Genomic DNA, 20,727 nt, shown 5'->3' with positions numbered 1-20,727 from the left:
GTGAAACACCGTAAGACATCTCGATGAGGGCACACGCACACGCACAATACAAGGAGGGACGACTCTCTGTGTGTATCTGTGGTCCGTAAACGCCATACCACCCGCGCAAACGTAGAAACGTCGACACACTACACTCGAAGTGACCTGGAGACCACGCCAGAGTAATGTTAAGTCATTTCTTGATGACTTTCATATAGTGGCCTAGAATACTCAACTTGCGAAAGTCAGGCCACCACGTTGGATTTCACTAGTTTCGAAAAATCACTCAAACATATTCTCAAACCTGTGTCAAACCGATGCAATGTTTCTTACGAAATCCGAAATTCAATAGATCTCAATTATGAACAGACTTAAAGGAGGATTCCGGGCAAAATGACTTTGTGCTTAAATCGATGCAAAATATGGGCTTATTTCCGAAAATCACAATAAAAACGCTCAAAAAAATTTCCTGTAACCACAAAACGCCGTCAAACAGGCCGCCAGAATAAAAGTTATCCCTTAGGGACTAGTTTTTTCGAAAACTCGGCCACCGGCGCCGCCTCGTCCACGCCCTCCGCGGCCATGTGTGGTTTGTTCTTGTTATTTTTTTTCTCATATTCGTTGTCTGCTTCAAAATAAATCATATTTCAAAGCTGTATTCATTTGAAGTGTAGAAATATAATAAAATTATGATAGCTGGTGAGAACCGAAGAGTCTGAATATGAGAATTAGAGAGAATTCATCTGAAAAATTGTAGTAATTAAAATGTCGGAAGGAAAAAGACGTCGCTGTCAGTTCTGTTGGGCTATGGTTCCGTGGAAGGAGTCGACTGTTATCACTTCGAGCAAAACAGGAAGAGAAAAGTGGATTGAGGCGTTGGGAGAAGGATTCAGGAATCAATTGGAGAAAGTCGGAACTCGACGAGCCTACATTTGTCGTTCTCACTTCCCATCCGGAGAAGTTCATGGAAGAAGATCTGTATATTCGCTTCCTAGACTCGCTGCTGATGGTGATGTTGCTGATACATCTAATTTATATTTCTCCGAAGGTGATAACGGTTTCGAGATAATTGAAGATTCAAGAGTTGCTGATAACGAGGAATCGTTTGTACTTTTGAACACTGATGGGGAGGAAGATGGAGAAGATTCGGAGGAGAGTTATGGTGAACAGGAAACTGACAGTAGTTTTGTGCCGGAAAGTGAGGAATCTTGGTCTGATGACAGTGAGGTGGAAGAGGGCGAGACAAGTGGCAATTTAGAGTATGCATTTGTTGATTTGAATTGTTTGATTGACAGTCTCAAATATTGTCGTCAATGTCACTCTGAAGCAATAGAAGCGGCTGTTTTGAAGCCATCCGGATATGCAGTCTCTGTGAGTCGTGAGCTTTCTATTAGAAAACAATTTTTGCTAGAAGTAGAAAGTTTCAATTCGTTGTCCACTATTTATCACCCAAAAAGCTATTACTTGTGAGTCCTACAGAGCTAGAAAATTTGAATAATAATATTCTAGCCACAAAAACTTCCCTCTCCGCGTTCAGTTGACCGTACTTCACTGGAACTCTCTCAAAATAGAATGGTATAACAATGAGAGACACTATACTGGGCTAAAAGCATTCTACAACAAATCAAACAAGGAAGCAGTTTTCAAAAAAAGGAAGTCGTCGGGAACTCATTCTTGGCGTCGAGTTGTTCTAGAAGGGGTTAGATCCCACCAAACCCAGGCCTCTACTCATAACGTTCCCCTATCGGTTTCTCCCGACCCAAATCACATGACTGATGATTATTCTTCTCCTAATAACTATTCTTCGTCTGACGATGACATGATCTGAAGCTCCCAGTTCTCTCTTTCTTTCTCTCTTCTCTTTTTCCCAGTGTTTTGTTATTTTCCGTTTGTTTCTAACGCTATTATTGCTGAAATCTGGTATAATTATCTTTTCCGGTTCATTTTTTATGATTTTTTCTCAATAAATATCATCAATATCGAAAAAAACATGGAAAACGACCAAAATTCATTGAAAAATGTCAATAAAATCGATGGCCGCGGAGGGCGTGGACGAGGCGGCGCCGGTGGCCGAGTTTTCAAAAAAACTAGTCCCTAAGGGATAACTTTTATTCTGGCGGCCTGTTTGACGGCGTTTTGTGGTTACAGGAAATTTTTTTGAGCGTTTGAGCGTTTTTATTGTGATTTTTGGAAATAAGCCCATATTTTGCATCGATTTAAGCACAAAGTCATTTTGCCCGGAATCCTCCTTTAAAGTTGGATCATCTTTTTTAAAAATGATTCTAGTATATGTATGAATCAACAATATGAAGCAAAATATTCATCTTGGGGAAACGAAGAAAATCGGGACACGCGGTGGGTAAAGGAGAGAATAAAGATGAAATACAGCGAGAATTAAACTTGAAGTTTTGCAAATACAAAAAAGATAACATCAAAATAAGAATTTTGAAATAGGAAAAAAATAATAAAATAAAAACTCGAAGATATTGCCAACAATGTGTCAACGTTGTTCACCGGGAAAACTGATAGAGCCATCGGGATGGTAGTGGGGTCACAACGGTGAAATAATCCAGATTGAGAAGAAGTCGGTTGTGATAGTGGCACCATCGTCTAGTAGCTCCTAATACTCCACTTCTTGGTAGACCACCACATCCATAATATCTTTTTTTTTTGACGAATTTTATGTTTCGGGACGTCTGGTGTATCCAATTGGCGTTGAGCCAAAAAGCGTGGTTCATATCTTCCCACCCTTTTGACTTTGCCAAGAGTTTCCAACATATGGCTTTTTAATAAAATACTTGCCATAGATGTACTTGATATATCCGGCACAGTTTGAAATGGGCCCCTTTTATTTCCGGGGTTCAATGTATTTAAATATAAACCTTTTTCCTTTTTTAAAGGAGAATCGAAAGAGTACATTTTCGTTGTTAACCTCCCCTATTCGGCGATGGATTTCAGCAGTTTTCCGGTGAGATGGGAGTATGAATAAGATGGCAGTCCAAGAATGGAAATTATTAGGAGGGAAAACATTGAGCCTATCTGTCGAGACGAGAGGAGGAGAATGACATCCGTTGGGGTGTAGTCACTATTTCAGCCGATCAAAAATGGAAGGAACTTTCCGAACAGCCTAATAGATCGGTAGCTCGTAGGATTTTAGGTTTTCTGTAAGTTTTCGGGCAGCACCTGCAAAATAGAAGAACTTGATTTGTGCGTAGGCTGGATAAATTTAATTTTGTATCAAAAACTTTATTCGAAAAAAAGCAGTTTAGAAAGACATTGGGAGGGATCAGCTCAAAAAAACATCATGACGTAGAAATTCGAGAAAAAAGCAATTTAAAACTTCAAAACATGGCGTGGGCAAAGTAGTCAGAAAGGGATATCATAACATTGAGAATAGACATAATTTCAGTACAAAAAAAAAAGAAAGACTTGTAGTATTGGATGGGGGGGGGGGGGGGGTAGGCGGGATGACTCAGATTTCAAAATTTGACTAGGTTCAAAAACTCGATTAAGTTGATCGTTTATACCGGAAGACTGTGGGTGTAGCTGGCGTGATGGTACTCGTCACCTCTCATACGTTCCTCGTTGTCGTGCTCGGGCTCGTATTCGCGGGATTCGGTGACATATCTAGAAGATTAGAATTTTGAAGCATTATTCTGAAAATTGATGCTCACCTGGTAGTGTGGGTTCTTTTGATGTTCTTCTCAACAATCTCCTGGTCATCATCACTCAAGCAGTAGGTTCTCTCTCGAGTCTCCACCTCATCAAACCCATCCATCGGCTCCACTTTTCCCATGTCTCTCTCGTAGGCAAAATTCCGGTAGCTAGAACGGTCGGTGAATTTGTCCTGACTATGACGTTCGAAGCGATCACGGCTGGCATAGCGGTCGTTGGCGGCGTAGACGTCTCTTCTGAAAAATCATTGTTTTGACGTAATAATTTGGTACCAGAAGCTTACGGAAGAGTCCGTGTGTAACCCTCATGGATCATTCCCTCTCGAAGAGAATAAGATCCACCAGCCATTACAGATCCTTGATCGTACTCTGCTTGGTTACGAGAGTATTGGCTCTGCTGCTGATTTTGGTGGTGGTGATGTTGTTCGAGATGATCAGCTCCCAGGATCATCTGCAAAACGGATCATAGCGTATGGTGCAACATTTTCCTAAAGGTCTTAGTTCAGCCCATTCACTGACCGCTGGTTGAACCTTGACCATTTCCTGTGTATCCGTTCCAACACAAGTCGTTTGGACCTGATCCGTCCCAACTGCACAATCCTTGCCATCAACGACAGTAACGCTGAAAGCCTTGTAATGTACAATCTATGTTTTGCATTCTATATATTTGTTCTGTTTGTCCTCTCGTGTACATATATGTTTGGACACTAGTATGCGTGAAGGAACAGAAACTAACTATACGACTTCGTCACCCAAAAAAACGGGGAAACAAAAATTTCTTTGCATCACTTTTGTTTTTTTTGTTGCATTTCTGTTCTTCGCATTTTTTGTTGTATTAGGCTAGGAAACTCACGTTGTAGTCTTTTTCTCCTTTCTTCGCTTCATGAATGCAGCGAAGCACAGTGCCAGAAGACAACAGAGAAGGAGAAGAAGGAGCAGAATAATCAGAAGCCAGACCCACCATGGCCAAACTCCAGCTCCTCCTGGAATGTCAAAAATTGGAATACTGTAACTTCAATTAACCTGTAGGAGTAAAATTGTCTAGAACCGTTCATGCTTCCATATAGTATAACTAGAAAACCAGAAACATACCGCCGTAGGCGGCAGGCGGAGCAATTGGAGGCGGTGGAATCTCGGGAGGAGTTTGAGGTGGCATACGGAACCCGCCCGGAGGAGTTGGATAGATGTTAGGAGGCATAGGAATAGGGAATGCTCCTGAATCTCATGCGTAGAAGTTTAAGAAAGAAGAAAAAAGGTTAAAATCGTGCACAGTATAAAAAACCGAATAAAAAAACAACCCTTCAAAACTCACCAATTGGGGCGATCGGGTATCCGGCCGGTGGGTACATGTACAACTTCTGCGGTTGGTCAATTACTTGAAAATGATCCAATGCAAGCATATGCCAGCGTTGGCAGGAGCGCTGAAAATGAGGCGGTACTTCTTTTTTCTTCATTCCTTTATTTCATCAGCTTTGTTAGTCACTGTCCACACCGCCCATGTCTTGACTACGTTTTTTTTCCGGCTGCCCCCCCCCCCCACCCAAATGAAATTATATGGTTCGGAAACGAATCGTATTATTTGGGCGCGTTCACGTTGTCTTTTCCTCAAGACTTCGTGTGTTAGTTTGTCGTTTTCTTATGCAATTTTAAGAAAGGACACGTCATCCATCTATTCTATTTATTGAAATTTTCCTCACCTCGGCACACCCAGAGCAGTAATAACGTGTGATGTGACATCGGAATTGAATGAACTGAAAAATAGAAATCATTTTCTTTGTGTGTCTTTAGAGATTCTTGACCTACCGATGAACTAGCAACAAACTCCACTAGAGTTCTCTTGATAGCACCTGGCTTATTGTAGGACTCGGTTTCCACAGACTTGCTGATGCAGTTCCCACAATCCACACATCTAAAAATCAAAAACAAAAACTTATTGAGACAATGAAGTTAACTAGCCCATGTGGTCCAATAATCATATCATTATTCATTGTGCAGTTATCGATCACATAGTCGTGTTGAGTGGTTTCATCAAGAAAGACTTCGAATGTGTAGGTTTCGCCGACGGAGTACTCGGTGATGGCAATATGAGGGCTTTGTTGTGGTAGTTGCATGATATTGGCTTCACCTGAATAATGGTAAATGAGGAAATGCATTAATTCAAACTTTAAAATTTCAAATCAGAATCAACAATCCATAAAAAAGGAGATGGGGGATATTTCAGAAACATGATCTTTTAAAATTATGAGTACTACGATAATTTAACAGTCCCATGTAAAATTGAGGTCCTTTAAATGAATCCAAGGTCCTTGTCGGAAAATGCGACCCCATGAACAAATTTCCGTTACTATGAAAAAGTTACGGTCCCATTTCAGTGTTTTAGAGCCCCATGAAAGAAAAATGGTCTCATGGAAGAAAAATAGAAGTACCAGAAGCGATGAAACGTTTAGTTCATGATATTTCCTGGTCTTTCTATATGTTTCAATAGAATTTCTCAGATTTACAAAGATACTACTGTGAATACTGTAACAGAGAGGCTGCCAATCAGTCGAATTCACGCGATATAATCTTGATTCCTGTCGAAAATATCAAAAAATTATTAGCTGATAACATTTCGGTGATATTATGATAAAAGTTTTATCATCTTATCACAATTTGATCTCGCTCGCAGGAAAATAAATGAATTGGACCATAGTTAGCGCTTCCATTACATGATTTAGTTGTTCAAACTGAAAATATTGCTAAACCTGAATCAGAATATTCCAAATACTGAAATCTAAGAACTTCGAATTTTTGCAAAAATGAGATTTTGTGGAATTTCGGGATCTTTGGAATTTCAGTATCTATCTTTCAGTATCTAGCATTTTTGGTTACTAATAAGAGTTTACCTCTGACAACTCGAAGCTCCGGAACTCCCAACTCAGCTTGGACTGCATAGAACAGGACACATAGGCTAAAATGCTTGAACGAGAGCATTGTAGCCACTGGTAGAAGAAGTGAACCGTATCAGTAGTGACAACGAACTGAAGGTGTGCGAAGAAAGGGGGGGGGGGGAATAGAAATGTTTGAACGGGGGTGTGTCCGTTTCTGTGCAGCAGTGGCTACTAGTATATACAAGTGTGCTGCTAACCAATATGTTCTCGGTGTCCGGCGTCGTCCTTTTCCACGCTTCAAAATTGCGAGGATGAAAGCACGCCCCTCTTTTGGCTGTGACTCACGACATCAAAAAAAAAAAACATTTGCAAATCTAAGTGTCTCAAATTCCACCGTGTCTTCTTTGAGCAAAGATGCCGCTAGAGTAACATTGTACAAATTTGATATTTCAGAGGTGTCGCAAAAATTAGTAATTAGTCAGTTAAGAAAGACACCTGGTGGTACTGTATTTCTAATAAGTGGCGACATTAAACAAGAAATGTCTAAATTTTTTACTGGTTCGTCAAAAATCGTACCAGTGTGAACTTTTGGAGCAAAAACATATTTTGAAGTTTGAACAAATTTTGACCAGAATTACGAACACTGTGCTTTTCCTTAACACTATTTTTTCAGTATTGTCGATTTCTTTCATTGTGTAAATATGTAATTTTTCTTGAAACCTTGTGTATATTTGTTAAGTTTAGGCACACCTTGAGACATTAAAACTTCCACGATCCCAACCAATTTTTGAAGCTTCTGGTAGAGAAATCGCAACAAATTTATTATGACTATAAATATGCGTTCCAGATAAACAAAAAAAAGGTAATAATTGAACAAAAAAGAAAAATTGAACTGAATCACATGGACAAATAGAATTTGGATCATTAAACTGGCACCCTTACATTGAAGGAAAAAAGGAAAAGGCAAAATACAATTAGCGTTTTTTTAAAATCCCTCACTGCATCATGAGAGTTTTCAAGTTCTGCTCCAGAATACTTTCCCGAACATCTCGGAATACTCTTCTAATGTTTTCAGTGTCGACGGCAGTGGTGAAATGGTAAAAGAATGGTCGAGCACGATCCCGTCTGGACGCTTCGAATTTGTCGACAAGGAAGAATTGAACGTCACGGACCTGGAATTTGAAGGTTGGCGGTGATTCGGAAAATAAGGGTTAAAGAAAATTGAATAAACTTTTGAGTAATGAGGATTCAAATTTTAATTAGCTTCGAAAAACGCTCTTTCAGGTTCAAAATTCGGGCCTACCACAGAAGTCCTTACTATTAGTTAAGACCGTCTGTCCCATTATGGTGGACCCAAAGAGGTATCCCTTATCGCGTTCCTCTGACCATGGTCTCATCTTTCTCACAACGGGTCCATTTTCAAAATTTTCAGGCTCTCAAGGTTTGAGAACCTCAGAAATACAAAATTTTCAATTTCAAAATCTAGAATCAGAGTCTCGATTACCTAAAGATTAGAATCTTAGTATTCTGAAGGATGGGGTTCAAACCACGAATATCATGTTGGAACCGATTGTATGATTGGTGGGCCCTGGAGTACCTGTTCGGGATATCTTTTAGAATAGAACCAGAATTTCAAACTAGCTATGTGAACTTTTTGATTTCATCAATGTTTTCTTTTCAAACATTTCTTTTAAATTTAAAACTTACCAAAGTGTGATCGCCGGTGAAATCTGTGAAATACTGTCTAATATCCGATTTCGGTACCTTCTCTTGCAACAAATCATTCTTGTTCATGAACAAAATAATCGAAACATTGGAGAACGATCTGTTGTTGACGATTGTTTCGAAAACAGACCGCGACTCGACCACTCGATTTGTTCGTCTGTCTTCAAGAATCACCTGAAATCAAAACGAAGCGTAAACAAGGTGAAATGTGTGTTGATCTTCAACCTGATCGTATTCGTTACTGGCCACCATGAACAGAATACTCGTGATGTCAGTGAAGCACTGAAACCATTTTTGACGTTGTGACCGTTGTCCACCAACGTCGATGAATCTGAAAATGATTCGTTATTATCTCACATTTAGAGGCTTTCGAAAATATGAAAAAAACCTAAATGGAATCTTGTTAATCTCAAAAATATGCTCAGAAATTCCACGTGTCGCCTTTCGGCAGAATAAAATGTCTCGGTTGGTCGGGTAGAAATCTGGCATGGCTATACGAGGGATGTGCTCGAAGAAATATTGACAGGAGTCACTCTGAAAAAGCAGTGTTCGAAAGTTTTGAAAATTTAAGTTAAAAAAACTTACAATTTGGAAAAGGTTTCGTTGTTCATACGTCTTTCGGATAGCTGCATCGTTCCAGAAATCGCTGATAATTGGAGCCACTTCTACAAAAGTGGTGAAGTCGATACCTTTGAGTAAGTCGCCAACAGTGAATCTGAGAATTTTCAAATAAAAAGGGAAATTTCTATCATTTAAAACATACCTCATTACTTTTTCCACCTCAACTTGTCGTTTCGGATCTTCCCATGCAATGCCTAACTTGTTTCGAGCATCTAGCAACACTCTCATGGCACTGATTGCATTCTTAAATTGCTCAAAACTGATTAAAAATTCAGATTAGATCAAATACCTGATAAATTTGCTGCCTGTACGCTCGAACTTCATCTGCTGTGAATTCTCCGGCTCCGTGAATAATGTGCATTTGTTTCACAAATGTTGATTTTCCAGATTCTCCAGATCCTAGCAATAGTAGATTTATCTAAAATTCTTATGTTCAATATTCAGCTGTGAACGGATTACTGTACCTGTCTTCTCATGATTTTTCGTTCTTTGTGTAGTTCTTTCTCAATGGTTTTGGTTCGTTCATCTTTTTTGCCAAAACAGCAAACCATGTTGAACAACCTGAAAGTAAAAGTGTTTAGGTGTTTTTGAAGCTACTTTTTTCTCTCGAGAATTTTCTGAACAATATCAGAACATGTCTTGCCGCATGGCTGAAAAATGCAATTGATAAATAATTTTTTTTGAAGATCTATGACGGAGAAATGGAGAAAAAGGTTATAAAAGTACAATACGGAGAGGGCAAAAAGCCCAAAGTGTGTCCTTGTCAGGTACTTGGGAAAGAAAAACGAGACGTGTTGACCGTCAAGACGCATATTTCGAACAAAAGCGTTTTCGAAGAAGCTAAGAGGTGGTGAATGGGCGCAAAAGTCATGCAAATGCAAATTGCAAACAGTGGCAGTTTTTGAGAATAGGAGGGTCATAAGTACAATACGAGAGGCCGACGGCATTACGTCACACACTGCCTGAGACACGTTTTAGCACAGGTGACTCACAAGTTACTACGTGTTATAGGTAAGACAGTGGGAAAATAAGAAAAAACAAATTTTGTATGCAATGTGTTTTGATTGATAACAAGATAATCGAAGAATGAAGTTCGGAATTCAGATATTTACTGGAATTCAGATATTTACGTGTTATATAAATGTGATACTTCTAATTGAAAATTGTCAACTTTGAAGTCTTAAAACAAAAAAAAAGTACCCCAAAATGTGTTAGAGTGTACCAACCTGAGTTCTAAAGTGAAATTTTAAAAAAGTAGTACAAACTAAGAGAAAACATTTTTTTGGACTTACCGTAAACACTCTAATAGAACGCCACCGGCGGACCGTCCACTTTGAGCTTATATTGAAAGACTTCTTTTGAAAGATATCAAAACGTCGTCAACTGAAAAAATGTTTATCATGATATCAGCAATATTTCATCAGTTAACAACTTTTTGATATCTCTCACAGAAAATGAGGTACATTTGCCCAAATTAGACGATTGGGGTGGCGTTCCATTAGAGTGTTGACAGTAAACTTTATTTCAGTGTTTTTTAGCGCAATTGAAACTTTTTTGGAACTCTTCAAAATCGATAATTCGCTAATAAACAGTGAAAATACGGTAGTTTTATCAGGTCACTTGTACCGGAAAATTCGAAATATGAAAAATTCGAAAAATTATCAAAAATTGGAAGGTTTGTGCTTCTAAGTTTGAAATTTTGGAAATTAAACGTAATTTTTTTTCCTAGTTTTAAACTACTTGAGACAACATAATTTGGATGTTTTTCTGCTGAAAACCGTCAAAAAGCGAAATAAACAACTTTTGAATATTCATAAAATCAGAACAAAATTCGACACACTTCTCAATGAATTACACAGCTGTTGTTTGTTCGTCATAGGCATTCAAAATGCACGAGTACAAACAAAAGTCACCCTCCCACGCACCGATAAAGTTCGGAAGAACATATTAGTGGTGGCAGACTAGAAAAAAAACTGTCGGAATGGAAGCAACTAGCTTCTTGTCGCTAGAGAAAAAAACTACGATTAAATCGGGACAGACAAAATCACACAGACACATGCCAAGCAACTTCCACTGTTTTCTTTCGGTTCCACATTTGAAAAGAAGTGAGTCACATGGAAAAAGGTAAGTATGGGCTTGAAATAGAAAAAAAAACTATAAAAAATGAATTGCTTGTCATATAGAAAAGAAAAAGAGCAATAAGTAAAAACAAAAGTACTTAGACAGTTGGAAATAAGCGAGAACTTGTTGCGCAAAATCAAATAGAGTTGTCAGCAATCGACTATATTGACAAAAAAAGTTTTTCCGTCTATCTGACCAGAAAAAGAGATGCCGAGAGATAACAAAAGGAGGATAGGAGAGATTAATCGATAAAAGGTAAATCGGGATGGCGGAGAATACGGAGAGAAAAGAAAAATTAATGGGAGAGAGTGAAACAATGATACCAAACTTAGACATGGACAATTGACAGAAGAGGAAAAAAGACGGAGACAGATAGAAACTACTTTCACTTGAGACTTCAAAATTCAGTAGCGTGAAATGACCAATAAAACAGAAAAGAAACTGGTAAAAGGTAATTCTTAACCACGTTTTCACAAGCTAAAACACAAAAACTATCACTAGAAAAAGTAATGGGCGTGTCCTTCATCCACAAATATTAGATATTTTTAGCAATTTGCGATTTTTGACCACAACCATCTTGACAGGATTATATCGGTTTTAAGGCAACTCGATTTGGTTTATTTGTGGGCGTATAAACCCAGGAAAGACGATTTTTACGAGATTGCAACGAAATTGGCAAAAACTGATTTGTGATCCCACTTTCATGGATTTTAAGGATTTTAAGAAACTTTGTTCGATCATTGGGATATGGTTTTGAAAAGGGGTAAGCGAAACGTGATATGGAATTTTTTTAAAACCCAAAAAAAATTCGACAACCCTTCAAAATGAAATTTGGATTTGAATAATTACAAAAAACCAGGAAAATCCATTTTCGAGAATTCCGATATCCAGATAAACTGTTTCAGAATTTTCAGAAGTTCGAAAAATCGATATTTCCCAGCATGGGCAGGCTGCTCGAAGGCACCAATCGGACGAAAATACAGGATAGAGATGAAAAAGTGTCATCTTTGCGATTTTGATCTCTTATGAAAAGAGCAATGACCGCCAAATTGCTCAGAAACTATTCAAAGATTGAAATAAAATCTTGCTCACCATGAGAAAAACGACCGTATCCATTTTGCAATCTGCTTCATTTCATGAAAACTCTGAAACAAAACAATTCTGATGAAAAATTTCAATTTTTTCAGTAAAATTAAAAAGATAAAAACGAAAATGAAAACGAGGCAAAGATTTTACCGTGCCCTCCCTGTTGTAGTGGCAAACAAAAGCGGACGGAAATAGGGGGTGATAAGAGGATGGTGGAAGAAGCTCTGAGGTTGGCAGAGGATCCTGCTCATCCACAAACATCCTCACTAGTGTATATACAACATCTTGAATTGTCTCAACAGGTGGAGAAAGATGGGAGAGAGAGAGTGGGAGAGAGAGAGAGCATCACCACCCCTAAATCCCATTGTCTGTAGATGTTTGTTTATGTAGGATGACTAATTCGTTACCTACAGTTTATCACAAGGTCTTTTGTCAAAGATCCGATAATAAAGAGTATGTTCCGAAAATCAAAAAGTTACTGCATAAATTGCAATTAGAGTTTGTACGCGTTACAAACTCGATTAAACCGATATGGTTTTTAAATCTTTGGTTCTAAACCAAAATTCCAATAGCTCTTTGGTCCGACAGTATGGTTTTCAGTAGATGACAACACCAAAAGAGAAAAAAAAAATAACATAACCCGAAGAACTGCAAATCTTTAATACGCAGACCAATGAACAATTTAATCCATCCACTTTGCCAGGAAAAGACGGTAGTTGACCAAACTTGGAAGTAAGCAGGCGTATTTTGAAAAACCGGATTTTCAAAAAGACTTCTTCTGTTCTGGTCAAATGGAAACTGATGAAGAAGACGGTTTGCTGGTTCAATTCGATCGGTTTGACATCAATTTGATTCGGTTCATTTTCAAATGATTTTCGAGTAGAAAAGTTAGAGGCAATTTTTTTGAATCCAGTTTGAACTATTGTATATTTATCTCAATTATAAATTTGAAATTGATTTATTATTTTTTTTCCCAATTTTAAATTCAGTTGAACACCATTTCCATGTTGTAAATTTTTTCTCACCATTTATCACCATTTATCAGCGTTCTATTACAGGGGCTCTTCTTTTTTTCCAGACTCCTTTCTGAGAGTTCTTTTATTAGAGGGGCCCTTCTAATACAGGTTTTACGGTAGCTTCATTTCAATTTTTTTCACTTTTGGTTTTAATGTTTTCTTTTGCGACTTTTGTCCAGACCGAGAGGTTCAACAGCTTCCAACTGAATGTGAGCTACACAGACGCAACGACGACTGACGACCGATGGTGTACAGTTCATGGATATAAATAATCATTTGTTTTGATGCTTTTTATTCGGTGGATATGGCTTTTTTGAAATCAGAATGGAATTCGGCAAAAAAGTTGTCAATTAAAAAATTACTTTTCAGTATAATCTAATCTTTTCCAAAGTAAATATTTTTCATTCTTTTCAAAAAATATGCGCAATATTCAAAATTGAAGGACACCTGATCAGACGCCTCTTCAAAGAATACTACTTGATCAATGCGTGGGCAGAAACTTTTCCAGTTGTTCGGACACGGAGTCCTGTAAGCTCCAAAAACTCATATTTCATTCCTGGAATCTTTCTCAGACAGAACAACAACACACATTTGAAACTTCTCTGTCTCCATATTTCCAGACCTTTCTTCTCTGAACTTCTCCGTTCCAACCAAAACCCCGCCCTCGCCAGAGCCATGCCACCGTTCAAAACTTTCTCGCCTCCTCTTCTCTGGACCCTCGTCGTTTTTTCTTCTTCTTCTTCTTCTTCCTTTTTTGTGCTCTCTTCCACACCATCACATTCGCACTCCACGTCACGTACGTCAGAAGAGAAGACCTCCTGCTTCTTCTTCTTCTACTCTCCGCCCATCCGTCGGACGTTGTCGGTTTTTCCCGTCGTTGTCGTCGGCTTCTCAAATTGGCTACCCAGTCCATTCGTCGGGGTCCACGCTCAACTCCGTAAATATTCCTTTATGGTCATATGTCATTCGTGTACAACGTTCTGTATTCTCCTAGTCATTGATCTTGTACCATGCAGAATAGTTGGAATGGAGAATGTCGAAAATCGAGTAATGTTCTCGCTACTGGATAGGAGTCCACAAACCAATGACACAGGACCGAAGCCTGAGAAATTTGAGATTGCAAAAGGGTAAGAAGGCAATTGGTTAGAACTGCTAATAATCCTTAATTGTTTTTCAGCAAATTCAAAGTTCTCGAAGAAAACTCAATAGGTGCAGATACAGTATCCCATTTACCTACTACTAGAGAAGAACATGTTTCCGCAGTGGTTCCTATGCCCAACTTTGACCCACATCGATTGGAAAAAGCCCTTCGAACGAGTAAGTGTCAATCAAAAATTTTTATAACTGACACTCCCTCCCAAAATTTTTGATACGTGACATCAAAGAATCACAAGATATCCCTTTATTCCAAATTCCTCCATACCCGCCACCACCACCATATATTTTTCGGTTATTCCACTCTTGTTGTTTTTGTGCCTAAATAGATTCAATATCCTCTGATGTCTCTTGCTCCCCCCGCAAAAAAGCTCATCGAACAAAAATGACGGCGGGACGAGTTGAGGACTAGAGGGGGAAAACTGGACCCCAAATTCAAAAAAAAAATATATATATATATAGGTGACACCAACCGGGAAGAGATGCATTACCCTAACTAGCTCTCTTTCCCCTTCTCTTTATGGCTCTAAGATGGACCAGAGGAGTATGTGTGTGTGTATGTGTGTTAAGGCAAAGTTCAGAAAACAACGAAAAAAAAAACGATGTAATTTGGCAAATTGGATTTGAGTTCTGCTGACTGGGGGCAACACAGTAGTTAAATTCACACACAACAAGTTGTTTGAAGTTAAGAAACAAAGAGGAGAATCAGGAGGAAGAGGAAAAGTAAAACAAAAGATTGTGTTGTTGTGATAAAAATGTCCGATGTTCATCATTATGATCCCCAGGGACAAATTAGGTCGTCTAATGCTCCCATAAAAGCAAAACCCGACAAGGAAAAAAGTTCCATGTTCTTGTTGCAGAGGGCTCAATTGATGGGACGGAGGAAGCGTTATATAGGTCACTTCTGGATCATACAGTCTACGAAAAAGATGTTCGACCGTGCATTCATCATTCTCAACCCACAAATGTCACATTTGGGTTTTTGTTGAATCAAATTGTGGAAATGGTGAGTAACTGATGGGTGAAAGAAAGAATCAGAAGGAAACAAGGTTGGTAATTGTGTTTTTTCAACTTGTTCAAGTGTTTTTGGTTGGTTGGGACCAGATCTCAAACCACTTCCACGGTTTTCAAGAGTTTTCATTCTGTGCAAGACTTAAGAGAGGTTTAAATTTTGATTTTCAAGAGAAAAAAGTATTAAGTTGACTGGTCCAATGTGAAGCTACAGTTTTTAAAGAGAGATAGTGAACTTTGAAATTTTGAAAAAATCTTTTTTTTTTGCTTTTTTTTGTTTGTCTGAAAACTTAAAACGTACTTGACGAATCTGTAAAGCCATAGTTGAAAATTTTCCAGTGAAAAAAGTTTCGGTACTGTTCTGAGGGAAAATCTGATTTTTTAAAAATTTTCATGCAGAATATTCGCAATCATAGCAATATATATTTTTTCTCTAATTAGAAAGTTCAAATTCGGAAAAATAGCTCTAAAAAATCAAACAAACACCTGAAATACCAAAATAATACTTAATCGAAAATTGAGCCAATTGAATATTTCAAAATTGTAATTTTCCAATAACTTCCAGTATTCTAAAATAGATGTTTTTTCAGGACGAACGAAACCAGGCTCTTACAACAAGGAGTTGGCTAAACATCAACTGGATGGATCCACGATTATCCTGGAATGAAAGTTTATGGTCTGATATCAAAGCCATCTATATTCCACATGCCCGAATCTGGAAGCCCGATATTATTTTGGTCAATAAGTAAGAATTTCGCTTTTTGTTTGTCTTTCAATAGACTCTTCAGACGATTCTTAGGATCCCACAAGATTTTTTATTCCCACTTCTAAGTATTCAATTGGACGGAACCTCTTCATTTTACGTCTAATGAATAGAATACAAATCTTCCGGGTTATTTTGCCCGGCGTCCATTTTTTCTTGATACTCCTCATATTCCCTTTTTTTCTAACCAAACTTAAATTTATGGGAATCTGGGAAATAATTCATTTAAAACTTCAGAAACCAAATTTCACCTGGGGGCAATTGTTAAAGAACTAATAACCGGCTCGAAAAAAAATTGTGATGAGTAATTCTAATCCTCTTCCTTTCTTTTCCTTCGTTGCTCCGTGTTCGAGCTGTTAGGCAAATGAAAACAAAATAATTACTTGTTGTTGGCTTATGAACGGTCGGGCCCGTGTCTCATCCGAGAGAGGGGTCCAAGGCTATTTTCTTCTTTTGCTCCAGCTGTTGCTCCTGATGTTTTTTGAGCTGCCGGAAATAAACAAACTCGGTGGTCGGTGGCTCACATATTAGCCGGGAAAAAAGAACTACGAAAATGTTACAACGTTCATTTCGATAGAAACTTTCGAACACGAGAACAGAAAAGAGAGCGAGAGAGAGAGAGAGAGAGAGAGAGAGAGAGAGAGAGAGAGAGAGAGAGAGAGAGAGAAGAAAATGTTTGTTTTTTGGCATTCGAAGAACATTCCCGAAAAGTGTATACTTTGCATATACTAATTAATATTCGTTTCGGCCCTTAAAAATAGCCCTACGGCATTTTCTTCTAATTTTTTGCTCACCAGAACTTTAAAAGTTTTCCTTTTTGCATCATTTGATTTTTAGTAAAAGAAGAAAGAAGCGCAAAAACATTTTGCATAATTGATAAAGTCCCATACTACACCTTCCAAGAAGTACATTGAATTTGCATGTATTTGTCCAGACACACGCCAACTCAAAATCAAAAGTTTCGAAGAAAAAATGAAAAGAATTCATTAGGTTGAAAATGGATAGACATAAAAACACGGAATACGATATGAAGGCGGACATATGAGAAGGGATGGATAAGTAATTAAGGGAAGGATATATCTATTGGTGATGATCTTTGGAATGACATATACAAATTTATGTCTGGTGGACTTTTTGAAACATGATGTGCTTCATGGATGAGTGCAATTTCTTGTTTATAGTATTTGGGAAGAAATTGAGTTTTTCAAAAGTTGGAGGAAAGATTAATTTTTGCAAGAACGAAACAAGTTGGGATTTTTATTTTGAAGTAGATCAATTTCTGACTTTCTGAGGTTCGAATACAAAGGTTTGGTGTAATACTGAGGAATAGTCTTAAACGTTTATAAAATCTACTACCTCAAATGCTCCGCTTTGATTTCAAATATCTCGATTCTTATAAAAGATATCAAAAATCTGTCAACTGATTATCTTTTTCCATATGTAGTTTAAGTAATTGTGTTCAAAGTGGAATTACCGTAACACCTAAAATAGAAGTACCCTCACACTGTCAAGTTTGAGCTCCTTTATCTCGGTCACTAGGTATGATATCAAATATTCGTCAACTAACAAAAAATAAAATTTCTGAAAAGATGATCAACAATTTATCACCCTACAGTTTATGCAAATCAACGACAGGAGCCAAGAACAATTGGCTCAAAGTTGAAATTTAGGGAGTATTTCTATTACAGGTTTTTTGTATTAGTATTAGAGCAATTGAGGTAAATGTCTCTTCTAAATTTCGAAAAAGATAAACAATTACGAAAAATTCAAAAAAAAAGTTTCTGGAGGTATGGGGAATTGAACCCCAGCCCTCTCCCATGCTAAGGGAGCGCTCTACCACTGAGCTATACCCCCGCACGACTATCCAATGTCACTGGATTGTCATATGCCACAGGTTTTCGTCTCTAGCATTCAACAAAAATACATGTAGCAGATATATCTCAACAACCAGAACCTGTTTTCAGTGCGATCCGCGAGTACTACGCGTCTCTCGTCTCCACGGATGTGATGGTGACAAGTGATGGAAATGTGACATGGCTGTTCTCAGCGCTCTTCAGAAGTTCCTGCCCGATAAGGGTCAGGTACTATCCGTTTGATGACCAAGTAAGGAAAAACTGAAAAACATGTGAATTGGAAGAATATTCCAGCAATGCGACCTAAAATTCGCTTCATGGTCCCACGACATCACAGAGATCAACTTGGGACTGAACACTGATAAGGGAGACCTGTCGAGTTATATGAATAACAGCGAATTCGATCTGGTGGATATGACAGCTGTACGAGAAGTGGTCCGATTCCCTTCAGACACCAATAGTGATTGGCCAACTATTGTAATTAGGATACATATGCACAGAAGGCCATTGTTCTATGTTTTCAATCATGTAGGTCTTTTTTTGTAATTTCCTTTCGAACTAATTCCTCCTCAGATTGTTCCATGTGTTCTTATCTCTTCTATGGCTGTACTTGGTTTCTTGATGCCACCCGAAACCGGAGAAAAAATTAATATGATCATCACCACGTTGCTCTCTATGGGAGTCTACCTCCAGTCAATTACCGAGTCCATCCCACCGACATCTGAAGGCGTACCCCTAATTGGTGAGTTGAGCTTCTAATTGAGGAGTTGAACACACTCCTTACTGATTGCTTGTTCCAGGAATGTATTATGTGTCCTCTCTACTAATGGTTTGTCTTGCAACATGCGTAAACGTCATCACATTAAACATGCATCGGAACGGAGCAGCGAATCAGGGAAGACATGTTCCTGCTTGGATGCAAAAATGGATTCTAGGATACTTGGCGACGTTTATGAGGATGTCTATCCGGGAACCTGATAGTATAGCACTTCTCAAAGCATCGCAGGTACATCCCGTTCAAAAAATAAAAATAGTTTGTAAATAGACAAATTTCTTCAGAGCAAAAAATCCACAATCCGTCGAAGTTCAATATTGCGGGACTTGAAAAGGGTGAAAAACATGTCCAACGTACGAGCGAAATCAAAAGAGCAAAATGCAAATCGAGAGTGCGAGTGTATGGATCCACTTGTGGTGAGTGACTTCATTTTTTGGGACAAAGTGAAACAAATTTCCAGCACATCTACGCGGAATCAATCATGACATCATTAGTTTCCGACCCCAAACCTATGAACGGGTCGACGATAAGAGAAGATTTCGCGAGTGAGAGCACTTTCTTAGGTCGGGTTGTTAGTGATGGGGTAAGTATTTTGCTCCTAGTAGACAGAAACCAATCTGAGACATTTCAGATCATGCCCAGGATATCTGCATCGTCGAATTCGGTGCTGACGGAGTTTGAGACAAGGTTTAGAAGGATATTGAAGAGGGTTTACCGAAGTTTACAGCAACATGAGATAAGAGAAGAGGTTAGTTGCAGACCCAAAAGTTTGATAAAAATCCAACAAAACGCAACCCAATGCTTGCACGTTGGTCTCAATTATCTTTATTTCTTTGAGAGGTATCCAAAATCTGTCAACTGATAAAACTTTTCTTATAATTTCTACAACAGTTTCGTTGTCTGCATTTTTTGATATCAATTAAAAAAATTAAAATAACTCGGTTTGAACTAATTTTTTGAAAATTTAACGAAAATTGTATCAAAACTATTCTTAATTTCTCGAAAATTAACATGAACCCCCAGAAAAAGTCTTCAAAACAATTCTGGAGGTATGGGGAATTGAACCCCAGCCCTCTCCCATGCTAAGGGAGCGCTCTACCACTGAGCTATACCCCCGCACGACTATTCAATGCCACCGGCTTGTTATATCCCGCAGGTTTTTTGCCGCTAGCATGTTTTCTGTTATGTAATTTCTGCATTGTGGCTACCCGCCAGCTTCAGAGGACATTGTAATAGACGAAATATCATTTTAATCGCATATCTCTCCCATTTTCCATAAAAAAGAAACCTGTTCTTCATAAGATTTTATTAGGAGAAGTTGGAAACTTGTGAACTGCCAGAAATGGTATTTTTAAGTAGTTTCACAACTAATTAGAAAAGAAATGATTCTACATTTGTGTCTTACTTGAAGCAAGTAGCCCTAAAACTTCATCAAAAGCGATAAAAAGATTTCTGGAGGTATGGGGAATTGAACCCCAGCCCTCTCCCATGCTAAGGGAGCGCTCTACCACTGAGCTATACCCCCGCACGCTTATTTCTATTTAATGGCAAGTCTTATGCAATCAAGTTCCGACTGCCGCTTCAGCGGCCAAGCGGCATATATTTGACTAGCGGTGGTTGTCGGCAGAGAAACGAGAATGTTTTGAAAATGTTACACAAATCAGAATTCATAGGCGTAAAGATTTTAGAATCGAAAAACAACTATTCAAAAAAAAATTTGAAGTAGTTAAAATTCTTCAACTAAAATTCTTAAACCTTTACAAAATTTTACCAACGATTTATAAAAAAAATTGTTCTAGATTCTCGACGAACGGTCTCGAATCCAATGGCAGTGGCAACAATTGGCATCTGTTGTCGATCGGCTCCTTCTATGCCTATTTTGCACGGCAACCTTATTCACAATTATCTGCCTCCTGATCGTACCTGTAGTCTACCGTGATAATGACGTTCTGTCAATCCTCAACTTTTTTTAAGGTTTGAAAATTTTGTAACTTTTGTTCTTTCCTTTTTTTCTTCAAAATAAAAATATTATTAATTGCAATACATTCATTTTCTAATCAGTTTACTACGATTAGTTT

The 20,727-nt window shown here is 38.2% G+C and overlaps 4 protein-coding genes and 3 non-coding genes across 7 annotated transcripts; 2 read left to right on the top strand and 5 right to left on the bottom strand.

Moving 5' to 3' along the window:
• Positions 1 to 786: 786 nt before the first annotated feature.
• Positions 787 to 1,807, top strand: CBG16179 (the record flags this gene model as incomplete). The annotated part of the gene is made up of 2 exons (XM_002643460.2): positions 787 to 1,445; positions 1,489 to 1,807. 2 exons carry the CDS (start codon positions 787 to 789, stop codon positions 1,805 to 1,807), a joined length of 978 nt encoding a protein of 325 aa, XP_002643506.2.
• A 1,693-nt stretch (positions 1,808 to 3,500) lies between these two features.
• Positions 3,501 to 6,626, bottom strand: Cbr-pes-8 (the record flags this gene model as incomplete). The annotated part of the gene is made up of 10 exons (XM_045238854.1): positions 3,501 to 3,606; positions 3,654 to 3,890; positions 3,938 to 4,104; positions 4,173 to 4,275; positions 4,507 to 4,659; positions 4,727 to 4,868; positions 4,966 to 5,074; positions 5,457 to 5,562; positions 5,610 to 5,778; positions 6,539 to 6,626. 10 exons carry the CDS (start codon positions 6,624 to 6,626, stop codon positions 3,501 to 3,503), a joined length of 1,380 nt encoding a protein of 459 aa, XP_045095901.1.
• Positions 6,627 to 7,518: 892 nt separating this feature from the next.
• Positions 7,519 to 9,420, bottom strand: Cbr-gpa-12 (the record flags this gene model as incomplete). Its single annotated transcript, XM_002643463.1, has 8 exons — positions 7,519 to 7,695; positions 8,231 to 8,422; positions 8,474 to 8,579; positions 8,637 to 8,782; positions 8,834 to 8,963; positions 9,012 to 9,112; positions 9,159 to 9,287; positions 9,334 to 9,420. 8 exons carry the CDS (start codon positions 9,418 to 9,420, stop codon positions 7,519 to 7,521), a joined length of 1,068 nt encoding a protein of 355 aa, XP_002643509.1.
• Positions 9,421 to 14,043: 4,623 nt separating this feature from the next.
• Positions 14,044 to 20,622, top strand: Cbr-lgc-4 (the record flags this gene model as incomplete). The annotated part of the gene is made up of 12 exons (XM_045238853.1): positions 14,044 to 14,219; positions 14,270 to 14,409; positions 15,108 to 15,253; positions 15,849 to 16,003; positions 17,986 to 18,124; positions 18,169 to 18,402; positions 18,448 to 18,616; positions 18,675 to 18,880; positions 18,934 to 19,065; positions 19,110 to 19,232; positions 19,281 to 19,397; positions 20,449 to 20,622. 12 exons carry the CDS (start codon positions 14,044 to 14,046, stop codon positions 20,620 to 20,622), a joined length of 1,911 nt encoding a protein of 636 aa, XP_045095900.1.
• CBG28329 lies at positions 17,804 to 17,875 on the bottom strand. Its single transcript has one exon. It is a non-coding gene (tRNA).
• CBG28322 lies at positions 19,694 to 19,765 on the bottom strand. The gene has a single exon. It is a non-coding gene (tRNA).
• Positions 20,103 to 20,174, bottom strand: CBG28172. Its single transcript has one exon. It is a non-coding gene (tRNA).
• Positions 20,623 to 20,727: the final 105 nt, after the last annotated feature.

The sequence above is a fragment of the Caenorhabditis briggsae genome (genome assembly GCF_000004555.2).
Source record: "Caenorhabditis briggsae complete genome, chrX, whole genome shotgun sequence".
NCBI lineage: Eukaryota > Metazoa > Nematoda > Chromadorea > Rhabditida > Rhabditidae > Caenorhabditis > Caenorhabditis briggsae.
Note: the sequence above shows the minus strand (reverse complement) of the source record. Positions and strands in the feature narration are given on the sequence as shown.